This window comes from Oryzias melastigma, linkage group LG18, assembly GCF_002922805.2.
Source record: "Oryzias melastigma strain HK-1 linkage group LG18, ASM292280v2, whole genome shotgun sequence".
Classification (NCBI taxonomy): Eukaryota; Metazoa; Chordata; class Actinopteri; order Beloniformes; family Adrianichthyidae; genus Oryzias; species Oryzias melastigma.
The window spans coordinates 19,240,519-19,263,593 of NC_050529.1; the positions used below are offsets into that span (position 1 = coordinate 19,240,519).

Here is a 23,075-nt window from a genome sequence, read left to right on the forward strand (position 1 = left end):
GGTGGATGAATGGATGGATGGAAAGATTATGGATGGATGGGTGGAATGATTATTGATGGATGGATGGATGGATGGATAGTGTACAGATGGATGGATGGGTGGAAGGATTATTGATGGATGGAAAGATGATGGATGGATGGATGGATGGATGGATGCATCACTATCAAATACAGGGTAATTTTCACACCTTCTTCATTTTGTTCGAATCAAAGTAAAACCAATCAGCAGTCGACACAGACTCCAAATCCTTAAATAGTTTTGGAGCAAACAAGCTACCAAAGCAGAGCATCATGGGTAAGCTCTTACAATTTTAAAGGGTTTTTAGAAAATTGTTCCTGTAAGAATAAAATAAATATCTCAACAAGTGCAAGACCGCAATGATTGTTTATGTAAAGCTGTGTGGATCCGCCTTTTGGATTTCTGGGCAAAGAGTGTAGCTTTCCTAGCACATGTTTATATATTTTAGTTCAAAAATACAAAAAAAGAAAAAAAAATTGAAGTCTTAGTCTGGATTTTTGGTGCAAATACGCCTCAAGTCTGTATTTTCCTGTATTTTCACATGGAGTTGTTTTTTCTTACAGTCTGTTGTGTTTGTGTGAACACAAAGCATCAACCTGGTGTGCGAATGCAGGGATCAGATTCTTTGTTTCTGCGTTTTATTGAAGTGATAAATAGTTTCTAGAATGCTTTACGGGATCAATATCCGCGAAAAGGAAAAAAACTGGCAGACTGAACAAAGAAAAATTTAAAAGGCAAAAACAGAAAGTTTGGAAAAAAAAAAAAACGTCACTCCAGAACCTGATCAATCAACTTTTATTGTCTTAACTTTCTCTACAGAGAAACCTGGTAGCCCCAGAGTACAAGCAGGCAGAGCTATGTAAATACATGTAGTGAACAAAGACGGTATTATGTTTGCGGTGTCTAAACACAGTTGTGAAAATGTCCTGTGAAACGGCCAAACAATCGACAGGAAGAAAGTGAAGTTTAGAAACAGGCAAAAGTAGACTTGAAAAGCGGTTATGGGCAATACATGTCTCCTTTTTTTATTCTGTGTACATTCCACTGCTTCCTTGAGTGGACGCGGCGTTTTTCTGACAGGAAGCTCCCACAGTAAACAGACCACTTATCTTAAGATGGCATAAAGTAGGCCACTGGTACATTACCTATCATAAAACCTCCCCTTTCTGCTTTTGGCTGATAAACTGCAGCTGAATAAGTGCTGTCAGGCTCTAAAGTCGATAAATCATAGTCAGATGACTAAAGGCACGCACAGTTCAGAATATCAAATCCATATGGCCAAAAAATAGTAGAGAAGTACCATGTAGAGTTTACATTTTTGGACTTACAGACGATTCAATTTGAGCCACTTGAATGTTTTCAAATTGTGATCGATTTGAACTTGCTTGAATGCAGTTGTCTAACTTCAAGATTCTCTTTTCACTTGACAAATCGGGATATTAATTTTGGGTCAAAACCAGGGGTGTCAAACTCAATCGCTAAGAGGGGCCAAAATCCAAAACACAAGTTAGGTTGTGGGCCAAACAGGATAAACATTTTTTTTTAATAATTTTTTACTTTCGAACAAGAACAACAACAAAAAAAGACATTAAAAAGCAAACAAAAAATAAATAAATAAAAAGAAACAATGCAAATTAAACCACAATCAATCTCGAATGCAACAAAATATGTTTATTACTTAAAAAACTATAAAAAAATTATATTTTTTTTATTTTAAAACCGTAACATTTTAACATAATTATGAACTAGATATATAGCATTACCTGCTATAATGCTAGTGTGAATGCTGTAAGCTGAATATGGAGGCTGAAGATACTAGTGCTGATAGCTGAAAACACTGAAGCTGATAGCCTGCTAAAATATTAGCTAAATGCCAAATTAGCTTAAAAAATACTTAAATGGGCCAAGAAAGCTAGCCTGTAGCTGAAAAATTAGCTAAACTCTAGAATAGCCAAAAAACTGGAAAAAGGTGTAAAAAATACTTAAATGGGCCAAGAAAGCTAGCATGTTGCTGAAATATTAGCTAAACTCATAAACAGCCTTAAAAAAAAGACTAAATTACCCAAAACAGCTAGCGTGTAGATATTAGCTAAACTCCAAATCAGCGTAAAAAGCAAGGTTAAAAAAAAAGCCTAAATTAACCAAAACAGCTAGCATGTGGCTCAAATATTAGCTAAACTCCAAAATAGCCTAAAATATCTTAGTAAATGCCAAAATAGTCCAAAAAGCTATCAGAATGCCAATATTTAAAAGCGTGACTTTGTAACATAAATATGAATATTATTCCACAATAAATCAATTTAAACTTTAAATAACTTTCAATATTTTACTTTCCATAAAAATGTATTTTGTCAAAATTATACAAGTTAGAAATAAGCGCAAGATAACATCGGTTCATTGATAACAATTAAATAGAATTACCAGGAGGGCCTTGACTTTGACACATGTGGTCTAAACCCAGCTTTTTCTCTAATTTGATAGTTTCTGTTTTGTTGGAACAAAGGACTTTTAAGGAAATTCAAATTGTTTGAAGCATTTTTTTGCAAAGCCGCTCAATAAATCAAGGAGTGCAGGAAAGTCACTTGGCCATTAATCTAAGGAAACTCCCCGCTAGAAGGAGGTTAAACATAGCCCCACAACTGCTGGACCTCTTAATCCAGGGGAGCCCCTGAGAAGAGGTCCGACCTCTCGAGAAGATTTGTTCCAGGCTCCACTGAACAAACGGAGCAGTAGCTCTGTAATGCCTTAGTCAGAGCTACCCTTATGGTTTTATACCTTCTGTTACTGGGCACGCAGATGACACCCACAAAATATGAACATCGTGAGCCCGTAGAAAGAAATTGTTCATGTACATTTTTTTCTATGGCCATGCTGCGGGCGATGGGTACCGTTGTAGTGAACACTTAAGTAAGATGTCATACAGATTTTTAATTTATGCAACCCCTTAATGCCCGTTGTTGTAAATATATGACAAATTACTTTGGCTTTAAATTATCTAAATGTATCATCTACTTAAAAGCAAAAGTATATGTGATTTTTTTTTTCATAGCTTGAAATAAATTCAGGTGTTAAGGGGTTAAACCCCACCGAAATCCTGCGCATTGCACAGGGACACCATTAGTAGGCAGTCTTGCATGCGGTCATAAATTAGGGAACTGGACAATCAGACTTTAGTTTGTGTGGACATATTACAGGTGTCCTACTGGCACTTATGTATCATCAACACATTCTCACTCCCAATTCGTCATATATGGACGTATGGTTGGGGCCCCCTCCGTGACACTTTTTGAGGTTTTGGGTATCTCCAACTCGTCATTTTCAACTGGCTGATTGTTTTGCTGACTGTTCCCATTAAATCACCTGTCCATAACCTGGGGGAAATGCTACCGGACGCAGTAAGGAATGCAGAACTGGGTTAGCCAGAACAAGCAGTTCCTCTAAAAACACGACTCAGACCCACTCGGGCTAATCGCTGTCGAGGGGTGGCAATCGTTTACAATATGGCGGTAGACGTATCAGGAAGTAAGGGCGAAGGCTCTAGCCTGATTTTGCGAGGGCTGGAGGTAAGGTATCTCATATGGGGGACCTCAATATTTGTTAGGTTCTTAATAACGGTCTAGGCCTAGTACCAAGCACCCCTCGGACTGGTGCGTGGCCCAGAGGTTGGGGACCCCTAATTTAATGGGAACAACCGGCATGTCAAAAAACGGCAGCATCACCCATACCGCATTAGTGAGAGCAACTTACTTTACTTTTTTAAAATGCTTCACGATACCCTTACTACACGCACAACTAATTTTCATCACGTCCCTTAATCCTCAAGGGAACTGGAACTCCTCTCTAGGCAACTCAAAACTTGCATCAGCCAATCGTCCGTACCGGTACACGTGACTGAGGCCATCCCGGTGGGTACAGGTCCAGCCACTATAGCCCCCTCTCCCAAGAATGGCTTTGGGTTGGAGCCCCGTTTAAACTCACAATTGGCAAGGGAGATGATTTTTGTTGACTTTGAGGGCTCTCCGTTGTCTGACTTTCACCACCTGTTTGTTTTGTGAGGCCCGACCAGGGTTACATGAAAATTCTAACCCCTCTGCCTCAACAGGGTGCCTCTAAAGTCAAAAGTCCAATTAGTTGTCAGGCGCCTAGGGGTGTGAAATTTGTTTTCCAAATTTGCTGCGCTCAGGAAACATTTGGTGGCTTAACATCCACCCTCCCAATCTAACCTATTAATGTTGACCTTCAATCAGGGAAGGAATTGGGTCCCATTTTAAGACTCTTTGACTTGGTCATGGATTTGAACTCACAACCTTCCAGTCTCAAGAAAGACACTCCACCACATGGCCATTTGGTTGAAATTCTGCCTTCTGTTAAGAAAACAAAGTCAATCAATACTTTCAGAACTATATGTAATTGGTTCTTTTATGTCCATGTAGCTTGATTTCATCCCAAAGTAAAACTAAAATAAACAGTGAAAGTGAAATGCTAAAAAGCCTAAAATGCTAAGATCTCTTTATACCCAAAGAAAAGGAAATTTATCTTCATGAAAGTTTTTCAACAGGAAACAAATGTAAGTAAAACCATAAAAATAAACTCCAGCATGAAGTAATAACACCACACATGCTTGCATTTGTTAGTGTTTCTGGCAGTGTTTTTGAGGTGATTTTTGAGGCTTTTCCACTTAGTTTCACAAATTTTCCAACCACCGTCGTATGAGCCCTAGTGAGCCGTGGTAAACCTCAAGAGTACCTTGAGAGACTCACCTGGAGCTTTTAAGGCCGAAGGTCTTTAGAAAGTAGTAAAAGGGTCTTAAAAACAATGAATGTTAAGAAACGCTGTGACTTGATGCAACGATTACAAAGCCGTGACATGCATTCCTGTTAGGCAGCCACTTAAGTTGACATTAATCAAAATGTTGGACCAAATCTCCTCCTCTCCTTTAGATTCTTTGTCTTTTGTAGTCTGTGTTTTGAATCATTTTTGTCTAGCAAACAAATTGAACAGGCCAATACAGGTCAATCACTACTAGCAGTCCATGAAGCAGAGAAAAATGCAACCTTACATTGATGTTTTACATGAAGTCGTAACTTTTCTACTGCTTAATTTGATTGCAAAAATCTATATAGTTATATGCAACATTTCTATTTATTTCCAAACCTTTGGGATTCCCGTTTCAACAGCGATGTTGTCCCACGTTCACGCAAACGGCTTGTACGTGTTTGTTTCTCTGCTCCATCGAGCGCTAACTTGATTCGTTAAACCAGTTTGACTAAAAGCCCCCCATGAGGTTGACTGCCATTCTATCAAACGGTTGAAAAGTTTCACACAAAGGACCGAGGAAGTCATTAGCAGTATCTTAGCAGGATCTCTAAATAACGTGGATGATGAAGTGACCCAAACATATCAAGATGAAAATCTGCTTGCCTGCTCTGGTTGTTGCATCATGGTTGGGTTGTAGGAGTTAAGGGGGTTTCTGTTGAAGATAATTGTTGATAAAACCAAGATTGCATTGGGTTAGTACGTGTTCCAGCTGTTGAGTCTGCAGCAGATATTTCTCTGTCCTCTGAAAATGCCTTAGAGCAGGGGTAGAAAAGCCTTTAGACTCATCTATATAATTTATTCCAATTTGGCGGGCCAGTTTAAAATAGCTGATATGGCCCCTGGGCATAGTTTGCCCACCCCTGTCTTACAGCTTCAGTTTTAGGTTTAATGGTCATGATTAACAGTCTGAAACAGTGGTTGCTACTGATAATTCTGCTGAAGTTTCACGTCGTCCAGCTCAGGTAGCATTACCACAGTAAGGCATTGAGTTGAGGAGAAACTGATTAAAATTTTAGGTGGGATATGGGGAGTCTGCGGGCAATTGATGGGCAAACCTGTATAGGGCGTGCAGGTGACACCCACAAAATATCAAAGTTGTGGACCACTTGGTGAGCCCGTAGGATGAAACCCTGATGGTGACAGGTCACAGAAAACATGTAAGGGAAAGTAAGGGTGAGGTAGGTAAGATGCAGGCATGTAATGCAGATTTTTCATGTTTATAACACCCCAAATCCGCGCATTGCTCAAGGGGCCCATTAGTGCACCCTAATGGCGTCCAAAAAGCACTTAGGACTTGTTTTCACTGAGCGGTTTGGTTCAATCTAGTATTTCTATTTCTATTGTTAAATGGATCTGCTAAACAGTTCCAACCCGTACCTCTTTAGGGCCCCCATCCATTGGAGGTCCATAGAAAAATAGAACGGGACGGTTGGGGGGAGTTGTTGTAGTCACTCGTTGATTGGCAGAAAGTCATGACGACATTAGAAAGCACCAATATAGAGCTCTAAGCTAGCTATTCCGTTTTCCTCTTTATGACGGTATTCATCTTAGCTCATGTGGCTCTATTATCTCTCCATGGTGCATCTCTCTCTGGCTGAAGAAAAATAAAATAATGGTAATTTAAAAAAAATTTAGAGTTCTATTTTAGCAACATGGTAACGTTTTTGCTAGTTTGTTGTCTACTGGGGGTTTTAGGCTAATTTAGAGTTTAGCTTCTATTTTAGCAACAGGCTAATTAATTTTCTGAGGAATTTTATGCTAATTTGGCATTTAGCCAATATTTTAGCAAAATGTTGATGTTTTCAGCTAATTTGTTATCTACTGAAGTTTTTGGGGGGATAATTTAGAATTTAGCTTCTATTTTAACAACATGCTAACATTTTTCACTAATTTAGTTTACTGAGGAATTTTAGGCTATTTTGGAGCTCAGCTAGTAATTAAGCAACAAGCTAGCTTTTTAAAGGCTAATTTGGCCTCTAATTACTTTTTATGCTAATTTAGAGTCTAGCTAATATTTTAGCAATATATGCTAACAGTTTTGGCTAATTTAATTTACTAAGGAATTTTATGCTAAATTGGAGTTCAGCTAGTAATTAAGTAACGAGTTAGATTTTTCGCTAATTTGGCCTCTACTAAAGGTAAAAGGTAAAGATATGTCTCCTACTAGGTTTTGATCAGTAGAAAACGAGCCCAAATGGCTCTTTTACTGTTAAAGCTTGCCGACCCCTGTCTTAGCTGCCCGCAATCTTCTCTGTGCATGGGTGTGTGATTGTGGCCCTGCGACAGACTGGCGACCTGTCCAGGGTGTACCGTGCCTTGGCCAACAAATGGCCAGGTTGGACTCGTTGGCCCTGTGACTCAGAAAAGGACAAAATGGGTTTAGAAAATGGATGGATACTTCACAATGCATTTACAACACGCATGATAATCATATGTTCCATTTTCATGACTGGGAACTGCACTTCCCCTTAGAATTCATCCGCCACTTTCTACAACCCTCCACGGGTCGGGACACCCCAAAAACCTGCATTACATATACAAGTCAACCCCTATATTGAACTATTGACTAAGTCTATAGGAGTTCATGGACACAAGAAGTTTCCTCACAGTTATTTTTCCATTACAGTATCATTTCTAGAGACGGGAACATCAGATGTGATTAAAGCTGGACATTCATGTTTTTCTATGTTCAGACCCTGAAGTTATTACAGTAATAAATTGTCAGGCAAACTCTTCTGTTGCCTAAAATAGAAATGAAGGATCAAACACATCTGGAGTGGCCATTTTGTTTCCTTTTATATATATAAATGTACTGGTTATAGTCCTGTTGGTTGAGAAAGAAATCTGTCCCAGGTTGGGCCTGCCACAGCTCAGAGAACCACCCTCCCCTCCCTGAATACACGGGTTTCCTGTTGACACAACAGGCACACTTCAGTGCGGGCCTGTCAGCACCAAACTGCACATTAAAGTATTGGGTTGCATTGACTTCTAATCTTCAAAAAAAATGCATTCTTGTCTGTCTTAATCCCCTCTTTTTCCCTCTTGGCTTCCTCTTTGGATCAACCGCCATGTCTTGTAATACTTGTAAACCCAGACTTTTCTTTCCAAAACTCTAAATATTTTATTTATTTGACTTTACGGTTTGATCTTTTGTTCTTGCCATTGTGTGTTGGTGACTTGTTTCTGACACCTTTAATGCCTTAAGTGGTCAAAGTGACACAACTGGAGCACAGAGTCATGTTCCGCGCTGCAAATGTTTCTCCATGACTGAGCAGATCTCAAGAACCCCGAACTAACAACTTAACCAAAAACAGTCCAGTCAATGAGATCCATGTTTAAACCCATAACTGATCATATGTCAGTTTTGATTTTGTAATATTTTAAGGCACACACATTTAGAACTCTCTAAATCCCCCTAAAACTGACCTTTGTACGTAATTTATCTAAAGACTATTTGTTGGGTGATGTAAGAAAGTCTTCTTTCTTTCATTGAAACTGTTTGCTGCATTTCACATTTGAACTATAAAGGAGAACTGCTTCAAGTAAATGTTTGTGCACAATGTCCTAAAGATTTATCCCGGTGTTGTTGAAACTTTTTTTTCTCTTTCAAATGAGACACAGCTGCTGTAGGTTACTTTGACTGGTGTTTGTTGTAAAGAGAATTGGCTCCAGTGTTCAACTTTCACTCTGATGCTACATAGACATTGGGCATGTGTCGCGCATTCAAGAATGTGGTTCTTAAACACTCATTAGCATACGGTGTTCACACTGGACTTGGTGCAAAAGGTCAAAGTGGTGCAAATCTACTCAATCTCGCACTAGGCTTTTTCTTTCACTACTCTTTTCTGATATATGAAAGACTTGGGGTCAGATTATTCTTTTATCCTTCATGATCAATGTTCAAACGCTCAGAACTTTAGTAAATGAGACATCATCCAAGCATCACTAAGTCCTAATTGGCCAAAATTTGACCTGGTTTAAGTTTCAACTCGTTCAACGGCTGCACGTTTTAGAGCCAGAGAAGGGTAACACAAGCTAGCATAACTATATAAACGGATGAACGTTTATATAGATTTTTCATTCAGTGAATGGATGTTGCTGTGGGTGGTGTGAACGTAGCTTAACCATTGACATAAGTAGAGATGGACAAAACAAGACTGTGACCAGATGAAGAAAGAAATTAGGTCATTTTAGTTGCCATTTTGTTCCAGACAACGTTAGTAAGCAGTGATTTGTCCTAGTTGGTCTGAGTCGTCATTTCTATGTCAACCACGCTCGCTAATCAGGAGTGAATTTGCTGGAAAGCCACACCCCCTTCCACTGAAAGTGGGCTCGGGAAGAATCTCTCACTGAAACGCTTCAGTAGTTCGAGGTGGGGGCCAGCGGGCACCACATACCCTTATTGAAGCATCTGATTGGCCAGTTTGTAACTGGAAATACTTGCAATAAAGAAAATTTATAATGAAAAAAAAATAGGTTTAGCAAGATGTTAAAAAGAAAAACCACAGCAAAAATGATTATTCTGACCAATAGAATGACTAATAGCTGTTTATTTCTCTATAGGAGTCTATGGGATTTTCGCATTCTAAGACCATAGACAGTACATAAAGAGAATTGGACTGGTAATCCCCTCCCCCTCACGTTCATATATTGGGTATATTGGGTATTGGGTTTCTGGTCCCAGAAACCCAATATCCCATGGACTCAAGTTATAAATTGGCCAATCAGATGCCTCAGTAAGAGTATGTGGTGCCCGCTGGCCCCACCTCAAAGGTTCGAAGTGTTTGATTGACAGGTTCTCGGACCAATCACTGCTTGCTTACGTTGTCTGGTCCCAAAGGGCAAAATTGGGCGACATCCACAGAAAAATGGCGACTGAATTGACTTCATTTCGTTTGAACCCGAGGTAAGGTATTTTCTCCTGGTGACATCACACCCTTGTTTGTCCATCTCTATTTATGTCAATGGCTGGGACCAGCAGGTACTTCCTATTTGGAACATGAGGGGGGTCTATGTGCTTAACACCTTTTCCTTTTTTTTTTCTTCTTCTTCTTCTTTTTTGTTTTTTTACCTATTTTGCCCCCATTTAAAATGAACACAACATTTGGTTACTTTGAACTAGGTTAAGACTTCATTCTTGATCTTGTTGAAACCATTAGGTAATTTTGGACTTTAAAGCTTTTCAAATAAAAACACAAACCATGACATGGAGCCGGATTTACTAGATTTATTGCAAAATAAGCTCCAAATATATTCTAAACACCAATTTAGCTTTAGTACTAATGATTTAAACAATCAGCAGGGATTTGAAAGAGACATGTGTACATGTTTGTTGCCACTCGACAAATTACCAGCCTTTCCCATCCCCCTCAGCTCTTCTCTTGTATCAACACACCTGGGCTATGTTCCAATTCCCGCACTACCCCCAAACCCTAAAGACCAACATGGTACACGACTATCTAGTGCTTTAGATTTTGAGGTATTTCAGAATAATGCTCACTATTTTTATTTTTTAACGGCAAATCCATTTGCCAACCTTATAATTATAAACGTTTTATAAAGACTATTCTATTTATTTATTTTATATTATGTATGCTAATGTTATAAGGGTTGCTTCCTAACTCCTTCTATAAATGAAAATGCATTTTTTATGTAACAAACAAACGTCAAAACTGACCTACTCAGGTCAATTTAAATAAATGTTTATAACCAGAACCACTATTGTTATATTTGCTTGAACCATGGTGCTTTCAAAGACCTTTTATGTATTCATGTAATTAATCGACTGGTTGCCTTCCTGTCAAACGCATAAAGGTTTTAAATGTAAAAAAATAAAGATAATTTATGAAACCACTGTGTTCTGAAGATAAAAACTAAAGACATTTAAACCACAATGCATTGTAGTCTATAGTTGCCACTCTATTGACGACTGATGCCCACTTCAAGGACATTTACAGGGCAGTGGATTTTGGAATTATAGATCTGGATACCTGGACAAAATAGAAAACACACTACATAGTACACTAAATAGTGGGTAGTGAAGGAATTCATACACAAAGCAAGTGTACTGCACATTAGCATGTTAAGTAAGTTAAAAATCGTTTCAGGTTCATATTTTGACATTAGACTGTACCATTTAATACTTGGAATCATCCATCTAAGGCTGTGAACCAGCTCTTTCAGACAAGTAAAACATTAAAATGACATCTTAGATACTTCTGCAAATATATATTCATCACAGAAACCACTCGTCAAGGCTCATTAAGTTTTGAAAGTAATCACATCTTAGGAAAAATATATGTTCCTGTTGAGAATAATTTGATAATTCAGGTGTGTTATTTGTCACTGTTTAAATATGTAATGTATCACAACTTATATTTCCTCCCTGCAGAGGCCATTCTTAAGCATTCACTCTTGTTTATCTTGAAGAATGAGCTCACGTGGAGTGAAAAAATAAGAATAAATCTCGATGAAGAAGAGATTTATTTCTATTTTTGCTGCTCAGAGATTCTTGAGCTTTTGTTTTTCTAATGGAAAGCTTCCTCAGGAAACTATTTCTATGTTTTAGGATTTATGTCTTCCATTGATCTTAAGTGTGTTTGACATTTTTCTCACCAAATATATTCATATTTAACTGCAAAAAGTTGGCCCAAAATGTGAACCAGATGCAAAGAGTGACGGAGGGAACGCTATTGATAGATAATAACCGTGGGGGAAACGTTTGCTCACCTTTCAATATGCAGCAGGTCTCCAGATGCTATGGGAAGCTTTTACATCTTGTAATAAATGATTTGTGCGTGCCGCTACTGCAGGGAACTCAACTTTCTAGCTGTTTAGGAGATTCCCATGTGACGTTTTTAGCCTGAAAGACAGCAGACGCGTCCAGTCAGTCGGCACTCCGAAGACAGACTATTGGTAGGAACACCTGAAGGGATCTCGGAGACATTCAAGAAATATTTGTTCTTAAACTGGAGGCGGAAAATCTGTTGGCAATTACCTGTCGTTGGAGTGTGCAGTGTGTTTCATGAAAGGGGTAATTTTCTGCTTTAGGAGCATGAGAAACGCTGAAACAGTCTCGCTGCAGTAGACACTAGTGTTCTGCTCTCCCTGGAGTTAGCTTTTGTATGCTCCAACACACTAAGCCATGAGTGACCACGTCCTGCTTTTAAGTTTAAGAGTTCTAACCCAGGAGGAAGTGACCAGCTGCCAAAAATACTTCCATTTTATTCTAAAACAAAGGTGAACCCTTTACTTGTTTGGGTTTTTTTTTTTTTTTTTTTGGCTTCGCGGCAAATTAATTAGCGACCATTAGACCGAGAAAAAGTTCAGGGGCTCCCTTCACATAACTCAACCGAGAGCTTGCACTGTTGTGTAGCTTAAGGTCACAAAGTGGGCATTTGAAGGAGGACAATGACAAATGGAGGAACAAGAGCAAGTGGAAGGATCCTCATAAACAAGTGATTATCATTGATGAAACTGTCTTGAAGTTAAAGCAACTGGTCTTAAAATCCTCTTTATTGAGGAAAACATTTTTAAGGCCAGAGGCTATGACTCAACTTCAAGACATCCTCACCTGGATGGATGAAAACCTCCACTGACGCATGAAACTGTTTTGAAAAAGAGATGTATGAGGTATAGGGCTGCCACGATTAGTCGACTAATAGACGACTCATCAACTATTAAAATAGTCAAGAAGTTGTTACTTAATATTATATGGAGTTAGAGGGTTGTAAAGCTGAAAGTTATAATGGCATTATTCTAGCTTTTTGAACTATTTTGGCATTTGTTAAGGTTTTTAGGCTAATTTGGAGTTTAGCTAATATTTCAGCTACAGGCTAGCTGTTTTGACTAATTTAGGCATTTTTTTTGTTTCATCTGGTATTTTAGAGCTTAGCTAATATTTCAGCTGTATGCTACTTATTTTGGCTAATTTAGGCTTCTTTTGTTTTTTTAGGCTATTTTGGAGTTTAGCTAATATTTCAGCTGTATACTGGCTGTTTTTCTAACTTGGGGTTTTTTTGGGCTAGTTTGGCATTTAAATGATATTTTAGCTGGCTATCAGCTTCAGTGTTTTTAGCTATCAACTTCAGCATCTTCAGCAGCCAAATTCAGCTTACAACATTCACTCTAGAAATATCGCAAGTAATGCTATATATCTAGTTTTTAGATTAGTCGACTAATAAAATAATCGTTTGTGGCAGCACTAATCAGGTACAACCTTGTGCTTGTAATGTTTTTGGTAATATTTGTGCTTCTTTCTCATTTTAGGTGACAGAAAACATCATCTCCAAACAAACCTTCATAGGTAAGCATCTCTATCACTCTTCTTACTTTCAAATTCCTCTCAATTTCTGACTGTTTTTTTGCCTTTTATTAATTTGTCCCCAGAGGCCAGAAAGATGCCTCTTTCCTTCAACAACTCAAACTTCATGAGCCATGTGGTCCAGAGGCCATCCGCCCACCTGACTCTCAGAGACACCACTTCTCAAGGTGAGCCATCGCAAAGAGAATCAAAAGATCGCAAAAAGATCAAAGATCCAAAAGCAAAACAGTCCAAAACCTGAAAGTGCTTTGTTTTGATGGGGCCAACAACTGATCCAAAGAGGTACTATTTGTACAAGCTCAAAGGTTCCGATGTAGATTAAATGTTTTAATCCAACGTGACTGACAGGTTTCTTTAAGGTGAAGAAAATGCTGTCAAAGACTTTGCCAACCAATCGTAGACGGTTGCTCAACGCAATGAACTAGGACAACCCAAGCATTGTCTTTTCTATTTTCCTAATTCAAAACGTTTAAATAAAACCACAACTTTAAGAAATACTGTCATAGTGTTGAGCCCACATTGCTGTATTGATGCCATTTGTTGTGAAAAGCTACGACTATAGTGAAAAGTTTTTTTTGGCTATTTTGTTTTCTGAGTGGCATGTTTTTGTGGCCATTAACCCATTCATGTATAGAATGTAGCTTTTGCAATACTTGAACTTAAACGGGGTTCAATTCTTCTATATATATAATTTTAACTGCTTATACTTTTGACAGCAGCGCATATATCTCAATCACACACTCAAACTGTTTTGATACCGCCATACATACTTTGCCATACATACTTTGCCATACATACTTTTGCTCTTCTATACGTTGTTGGACTTTATTATTGTACAGTGTACATTGAGATTTTTATTATGTAAGGTGCTGAAAAACTTAATTTCCCCAAGGGTGCCATCCCAAAGGGATCAATAAAGCCAAGTCTAAGTCTAAGTCTAAGTCTATATATGTTCCTTTTAAAATAAAATACACCCTTCTAAAAATAGAATCCTCCTGCTGCAACAGATGAACTAAATATTGAATTAAAAATAGAAAGTAAAATATGGCATTTTCTATCTTTATGACTGAGGTGTCTTTATCCTTGCATATACATTGATAATCTATGCATGTTTTGAATACATTCATATTAATCTGATACAGTTCACATACTGTAACATTTTTTTGTGAAATAATAATAAGATGGTTAATATTATACTGTGTTACATTGATTCTCAAACAGAGAAGCTCCAACAATTGTTCTGCCTCTCCTGGAGGGCGTTTCAGTTTGGCCACTAGGTGGCGATCACACTATAGTAATGCACCTTATTCCAGAACAAATAAGTGAGTAAAAGTGTTTTTGACCACAAATGGTTACTTTAAAAATATTTCCGTAAAAGAGTTTGTAAAACTCATGCCTGTGAATATATAAAAATGTTCATTTAGTCAGTAATGTATGTTTACACCGACCGAGCGTTAGCATTAGCTGTCCTATGGGGACTCCTATTATGCGTTAGCATCGAGCTAGCAGATTTTAGCATTATGTGTTAGATCGATCTCTACTTTTATGGATCGATTATTGATCTGTTAAGCTTAGATCGATTAATCGACTTTATCAACTCAGCTCTAGTGATTGGCTAAGAAGAAAGACTGGCAATTTAGCTATTGGTTATGAATGGTTAAAATTGCTCCAATGCTTCACAACTTGGTGATGTCTGGAAAAAAAATCATCCTCTTTGTCTTTTAGTACTTTTGCATTTAGTGTAACTTTGTTGGCTGAAGTTATGTATTTGTTTCCTATAAATCTGTAGATTTTTCAGTTGTTGTCAGCTGTATATTCATGCTGATAGATTGGCTCTAATCCTGTTTTTCTTTCCTGTTACGCCTACTTTATGCTGTTTGGTTTGGCAGCTGTTCATTTAAAATTATCTCCTTATTTCAAACTCACTTTTTTCGTTTGTGGTTGTTTACTTCCTCTGGAATTCCGTTGTTTTTATTCTGCACATCCAACCATCTGGAAGATCATTTCTCCGCCATAAAATCTTCTGCTTAAACCCTCTTTCATGACACGTGAAAGGACATTATCTCATGCTCAAATATTGGAAAGTGTCTCTGGAAAGAAAAAGATTTTGTGCTGTGAGGACTTTTCTGAGTGGGTGTTCTCTGCATTTTTGCACATTGTTTCATCTGACACTGCGTGCGAGCTGTAGGGTGTTGACAATCTGGCAAAGGCTTCCTGATGTAATTTCCACAGAGTATCAGTGAGTGTAAGGGAAGAGGGCCTGAGGTTCACGTACTCGGCCTCAGAACATGCAGCAGCAAGATACACTTTGACAGTTGGACTCTGATAATTTCCAGGTAATTGGCGTCTAATAATCCCAAGGAAGCAACACGTTTGGCACAAACAAAAGGGAATTTTAGGAATTTTCTGCGGCTTTATTGTTGCTGCTGTTGGTTTGGTTTGATTTTCCTCTAGACTGGAGGACATTTATTTTGAAAAAACATGCATAATATTATATATATAGTGTAAAAAGTATTGTAACAGGGTTTGCATATACGTTTTTCTTTTTTTAGCAGGCGCTAAAACAGACTGCAGAAAATGTAGAATACGACAAACTTACCTTAATCATTAGAACTCTGCAAATGCATCACTTTGTCATAAGAAAACACATTTAGCTTCTTGGAGAATGGATTACCTGCATTCATGTCGATTAGGCTGCAGGCACTGCCTTAAGAAAAGCTTGAAGTGTTGCAAAAACAGTGAAATGAAATGTGGACCGTCATGGAAGGAACTGGAATTATTGGGGGGTAAGCCGAAGTGTGCAACTAATTCAAAGCAGCTGCTGCTCTGGGATCAGACCTCGGACTTGCTTCATGGGTTTCATCAAATCCATGGATCCTGTAACGTAATGTCTTGTGTTTTTCTTTTTTGAGTTTCATGTTTTTGTGGTATTTTATTATTTTCCTTCAAATTTCAAAGCAGTTTTTCTAAACCAGACAAGACTTGACAAGAAGATGTTTTTGGATGGAAATGTTTTTTAAAAAACCTTCCAATAAAATTGAGTTGAATCATAAATCGAACCCTTCATTATTTCCAGTGTTTGTATTGAATTAAACCCAGCCCTGATGTGTTTTATCATTAGAAGCACGACATATATTATGTATCTCGCCGTTTATTATATATTATATAATATTTAACAGTAACACAGTGCACACGTGTTTGTAACACTATGGAATCACTAATAATAGAAGCCTGATTGGGTTAAAAATGTTACAAAATTGCCTCTTTTAAGCAAGTATTCCATTTTAATTTTATTCTTTAAGATCGAAATTACCCAGAAATAATAAAAAAAAAAGTGCTTTAAAATACGTTTTAATAAAATAAAACAAATTTCTCTCTTCAGTACATTTAAACATAAACTCCCTTAATTCTATCTAACCACTTGTATCATATTCGATACAAGCATTTCTGAGACTCCTTTCTTGTTAGCATGATGCGAACTTTCCTTAAATAAATCCTGTTGTATATCGCTTGGTCCATGTTTTCTGTCCTGAAGTTAATCATCCTTCCACTAGGGGCAGTAGAAGGGCTTTTCCTGCTCATTTCAAAATGGCTGCCCCCATGAAATCTCAAAAACACTTTTGAGAAAGTTTAGCTAATTTTCAAAACTATATGGTGAGATTAACTCATCTATCGTTATTTATTTTTGTAAATGACTACCTGCTGTATTGAAATTATGCTAAATTTGTTGATAATTATTTATAATATAGTTACAACGTGTTAAAAGTCTGTGGATTAAAATGGAGTGAGTGAGTAAATAAGGTGCTTTAATTCTGAACTTAAACTAACATTTTTTATGTATCACAATTAATTCTATCTATATCTTATTTTAAAAATATATTGTATTTGTTTGTGTGTCCCTTTCATCAAAAACAACTTAGTTCCAGAAAATTAAGAAATTCTGTAAATTTTTAGAAGTAGTACACTTTACAGGGTTAACAAATATTTTGTTTGTAGCATTGGGATTCAAATAAAAAATTTTTTGGAGCACTGCATCATTTATTAATGAAGTTATCATTTATAGATTAAAAATATATGCTGTTCATAATCTAGATCAGTTTCTAAGCTGCAGACTACACAGTGCCTGACAGAAAATATAAAATGATAGTTACTGCTGCTGACCTTTAGCCAAGTGCTACTTCGACTATTTCGAGAATATTTGTTTGTATGTATTGTTCATATTTCATTTTTCCTCTCACCTAGCTGGAGTCGCTAACCACGCAACCATCTCGCCGGGCCTCCACCAATCCTGTCGACATATGGTGCGCTCGTGGGCCAATCAGAGTTTTGGGGCCCACCTCCACAATATGACCCTGTCCAATGGGAAGCTGCGAGTGCCTCAAGATGGGCGCTACTACCTGTATTCCCAGGTAATACCAAAACGGTTTACTGTTACCATACTTGCTTGAAATAACAAATAACCCATAGAAAGTGGAAAATATGATGACTCAAATATTTGTAGTTATTTTTTTAATCAGGTCAAAACAATTTTGTATTTATTGTCTAAAAGGTTTGGACCAAAGGATACTGATTTCCTAATTAATATTAAAGGTGTACAACCCTTTTTTTAGCCTATTTTTTTCCAAAACGCTAAATTTTAACCCTATACAACCATTTGTATCATACTGAATATGATACATGTAATTTAGAATTATGAAAACGTTCCTTAAAAAAACATTGTATATCGCTTGGTCAGAATTTTCTGCCCTGCAGTGCATTTTCCTTCCACTAGGAGGCAGTAGAAGGGCATTTCCTGTTCATTTCAAAATGGCTGCCTCCGTAACATCTCAAAAACACTTTCGGCGGGAAAACATTTAGCTAATTTTTAACACTTTAGATAGGGATTAGCTCATCTATTGTTATTTTTTATTCTAACGGACTAGTTGCTGCATTGAAAAAAATTGAAAAATAAAAAATTGTTGATAATTAATTATTTATAGTACAGTTCGGCCATGTTTAAATGTGTGGATCAAATTTGAGATAATGGCTAAATAAGGTGCCTTTTTTTTTCCTTAATAATATTTTTTGCGAAGTCACACATTGTATCATGATTGATAATTAAATATTAAAAATATATATTTTTCTGTCAGTTCTTTGATGTAGCAGCCTTTACAGGTTTAATCAACTTAAGGTTAAGCGTTCTCCTCCGTGGTTCCTTCCAGGTGTATTTCCGTTATCCGTCTCCAGTAGGCAGCGATGGAGACCAGCGCAGCGTCAGCCACCAGCTGGTGCAGTGCGTCTATAAAAAAACCTCCTATCCCAGCCCAATACAGGTAACAGATGACTTCTCACAAGACCCAGATTGGTCCAACCTGTTTCAGTAACCCTGAGAATCTTCCTTTCCGTTCTCCAGCTTTTAAAGGGTGTCGGAACCAAGTGCTGGGCTCCGGATGCGGAGTACTCCCTGCACTCCGTCTACCAGGGAGGACTGTTCGAGCTAAGGGCCGGCGACGAGCTCTTCGTCTCCGTTTCTTCCCCCACCATGGTCAACGCCGACGAGTCCTCCAGCTATTTTGGCGCCTTCCGTCTCGACCTTTAAGGGAAGGAAGCGAGTGACCACAGAGTGGTGCTGGGATGAAGAAAATGAAACTGTGGCCTTTTTTTCCAAAATCCATTGATTGTAAAGAGTTTTGAGCCAGGATTTCGGATCCTCAAAGTTTGCGTGGACGAATACAGTGAAGGAGGGCTTTAAAAATTCTGTTTTGACTGTTTAATGCTGTAAGAGGATGCGATCAAAGGGAAAAAGATGGGATTTTTTTTTAGTACTTTTTGTTGAAAAACCCTACCCGCAGAGGCAAGATGGACCAGGAAAATCAAGAAGAAGAGGTCTACAGTCGGTTTTTAATGAGGGAATATGGGAAAATAATTAAAAGCTTTAAACTGAAAATTGAATACCTTCTTTCAGTTGAAATGTCCCTCATGGGAACCCAGCGGGTAGCATCCCATATGACCACTAATTCCTCTAAAGTGCCTCTTTTTTCGATTGGATTCCCGAGGAATGAACTCATGGAGCCTCTACATCAAAGATGTGAGGAAAGGACTGTTGAACAGCAGCAGACATCTTTCTAATAATCAAACCAAAGCAAACGTTTGTGGATTATGAGTGTGCCACCTGAGTGCATGGTTCAGAATAAGATGATGATTTTTTATTTCTTTCTAAAGTACCTTGACTGGACTGAAAAACCACTTTGCTGACTCTTTCCTTGCGACACTAAAACTGTGGATTTTATGCAATAAGGACTGTGTTTTCTTGCGAACTGTACAGAAACTGGAATAAAGCGCTCCATTTTGGCCAGGAGGACGATGCCCACAACACAAGGAGGCTGAAAGCAACATTCAGCCCAACCAGTTTGTCTCCACACACTCCGCCTTGTCTAACCTGTGACTCAACATTGTGTTTTATTTTTAGGAACTGGCTCAGCAAACTCCAGATCTGCAGATCTGTGGTGAATGAATTGCGCAAAAAAAGTTGTTTACTGACATTTTAATGACTTTTGTTTTATTAAAATAACTTTTTAAAATTTGTGCTGAAACAAAGATTTTTTCATGAGCACTACAAACGTTCAAGTAGGAAAAGTGGCATCACGGTTTAGTCTTTTCTTTATAATGGGAATGTGAAAGGAGTTTTAAGGACCGACTTGACATTTGGGTGTTTGAAGTGGATGGAAACTCCAATGTTTTTTTTTTTTGTTCTGTTTCCTATTTATGAAGCGTTACAGCCAGTTTATGCCTCTAAGTTGAACCGACTCCAAATGTTGCACCATAGCATACTTTCTTTCCTCGTCCGCTTGAGCTCTCCCAGGAACAGAACTCCACATTTGGTCAATGCGGACCACAACAGCTGTGACTGATTGGCTTTATTCGAGTTACTTCAAAGTGCATTAAAGTTCTACTACAAACGTGTGACTGCTTTTCTTTCCTGTGCTCACCTAAGCCGCCGTGTGTCGGCGTTCACGCTCGTAAAGACGGCTCACCTTAAACAGAAGTTGTGCTGGGAAATGTTTTAAAGGGTGAAGGTTTTTAGAATGAGCTGCAGATGTTAATGTAAGCAACTCTGACTAGACAAGCATCCAGGGGGGAATTTAAAAATGTAGCCAAAGTTTAGCACTATATGTAAACGGATCTCAAAATAACACCAGTACAGCTTACTGTATGATCTACACAAGGGGTGTGTATCTTTCCATCTCACGCATCTCGATACATGGTATATTCATAAAGGATTCGACAGAAGTCTTTGCGAAAAACTAGCATGCATCAATGCTCACTAGATTAGCGAATATATACCATAATACACTGCGAATAACTTCAAACAAAAAACAAACACGTTTAAATGTAATTTTTGAATTAACAAACCACAATTTCACCATCAGAATACAGTGGAGTCATAAATAAACGCTGTGAAATGATCGTATTTATTCAATTTTCACTTTGTGAAATCCGCGAAGTCATATCTTGCATTTAAAAAAACGAAAGAAAAATAGTGAGTATTAAGTCTGAATTACCTTTAAAATCTATATCAGGGACGTCAAACTCAATCGCACAAGGGGCCAAAATCCAAAACACACCTTAGATCGCGGGCCGAACTTGATAAACATTTATTGAAACAAAATTTTTAAAACTTTAAAACTCTAACTTTTTAACATAATTATGAACTAGATATATAACGTTACCTGCGATAATGCTAGTGTGAATGCTGTAAGCTAAATTTGGCCGGTGAAGATGATAGCTGAAATCTCTGAAGCTAATAGATGGCTAAAATATTAGCTAAATGCCAAATTAGCCTAAAAAAAATGTTTAAAAAAACTTAAGTTAGCCAAAACAGCTAGCATATAGTTGAAAAAAATATCTAAACTTCAATATATCCAAAAAAAAAACAAAAAACTAACAATTCCAAATTAGCCAAAACAGTGAGCGCGTAATGTTAGCTATACTCCAAAATAGCCTAAAAACTTTTAAAAAGCTTAAATTAGCCAAAACAGCTAGCATGTCGCTGGAATATTAGCTAAACTTCACATTTTTCTTAAAAAACTGAAGAAGAAAAAAAATCTTAATTGGCCAAAACAGCTAGCGTGTAAATAGCAGCTGAACTTTAAAACAGCCTAAAAAACACAAAAATAAAAGCCTAAATTAGCTAAAAAGCTAGCATGTAGCTGAAATATTGGGTAAACTCAAATAGCCTAAAAAAATCTTAGTAAATACCAAAACAGTCCTAAAAGCTAGCAGAATACCAATTTTTTTAACTTTAAAACCATAACTTTTTTGTATAATTATGAATAACAAAAATGCAGGAATATTATTACAAAATAAATCAACCTTAAATAACTTTCAATATTTTACTCTTGATAAAAATATATTTTGTCAAAATTAGACAAGTTTGAAATAAGCACAAAATAACATCAGGCCTTCATACAGATAAAATAAAATGATCTGGAGGGCCCCATAGAATTTGGCACATGTGAGATAGTCCCGGGATAGATAGTTTTTTAGTAGTTAGGGGTTAGGAAAGGAACTCGGACACAACCTATGTCCTAGAAAACAACATTGTTTTTTTACATTTTGACTAAAAACAGCAGAATCATAATTAAAGGACAACTGGGAACACTTTTACAACATACTAAAAGATGACTGTTGTGAAACTTTAAGTAAAATTTGTTGAGGCATAGACCATATATTTAAGAAAACATGTTCAAATGCACTAAACTCTTCTCAAATTGCAGGTATAAAAGGAAATCAAGTTTGTTTTAGGGTCAGATTTGCTCCATTATATTTCCCAGCATGATCATCATATCTTGTATCCAAAACGTATTTATTTTCTAAACTAATAAAGTACATTTGATTGACACCGTAACCCTAAGACTCAAACCGTTCTTTTCTTGTGCCAGATATGAAATTTATAGCAAATAAACATTTATCTTAATCCTTTAACTACCCAAACAAGACAGAATCTATTAAAAAAATTCTGATGCTTTTTGGTAAAAGCCTCATAGATTTTCTAATATAATGAGTCCACCTACTCAATGATTGTGTCTTCAATTGAGTCGGCAGATAAAGGGTAAACTTTCCAAATAAATGGGAGAATTTGGATCTCATGGATATGCAGGGATTCGGTGAAGCAAAAGGAAGTTATTTTTTTTGCTTGACGACTTTTATATTAGATTTGATTCGATTAAACGGTTTATTTCAAGCAACCGAGAAAAAAATAATTCATATGCAATACAATCAACCAACAGACGTTTACATCCATAAAAACGTGTGAAACACAAGATAACTAGACATAGATTGATTGTCTGAAAGGGAGTGGGAGGAAGCCAACTTTTATAATCCCTCCCCGGCTTTCGCTCAGTAGGAAAGCCCTATCAGAGATCCCCTCTGACCATGATCGTGAACACGTTTCCCAGAGGGGAGGATGTTGTGTCACTTTTTGATTGTATCTTTCCATATTATTTATATCAAATGATGCTAAGTTGGTGTGAAAAATCTTTCACATCAAGGTCACTTTGAAAAAACAGCTCCTTTTCTGCATGTATTCCTTTTTTTAACTTATTTTCCACTTTAAATATCTTTTCTTTTTTTTGGAATTTACATACTTCTACATTGCAACAATGAAACAAATGAAAATAACTTTATTCTGGGAGTCACATGACATCACAGGGGCTTCAGCTGAAAAGAGTTATCTGCTGAGAATGGAAAGCTCCCACCGTTTGCCTGATAAAAACAAGAGTTTTAGAGATTTTGGACACTTTATGACTCCAGAGAACAAACAAAGGTAGTTGTTTTTCGGCTAAATCATTAAATAGTGTTGTTTTTTGAGACATAGTTTCTGCAGAGCAGCAGGAGTTTATTAGAAATTCACCTCTGAGTTCCAGTCGTTGGCGCA

At 37.3% G+C, this 23,075-nt stretch overlaps 1 protein-coding gene across 1 annotated transcript in view; it reads left to right on the forward strand.

Moving 5' to 3' along the window:
- The window catches only part of tnfsf10l (TNF superfamily member 10, like), a 74,326-nt gene extending 54,229 nt beyond the window's left edge, over positions 1–20,097 (forward strand). Inside the window, exons 3-7 of the mRNA XM_024288722.2 lie at positions 13,105–13,141; positions 13,225–13,326; positions 17,402–17,568; positions 18,361–18,471; positions 18,552–20,097. Of these exons, the coding sequence (XP_024144490.1) occupies positions 13,105–13,141; positions 13,225–13,326; positions 17,402–17,568; positions 18,361–18,471; positions 18,552–18,737 (603 nt within the window). The 3' untranslated portion in view covers positions 18,738–20,097. The remainder of the gene's footprint in view (positions 1–13,104; positions 13,142–13,224; positions 13,327–17,401; positions 17,569–18,360; positions 18,472–18,551) is intronic.
- The last annotated feature ends 2,978 nt before the right edge of the window (positions 20,098–23,075 follow it).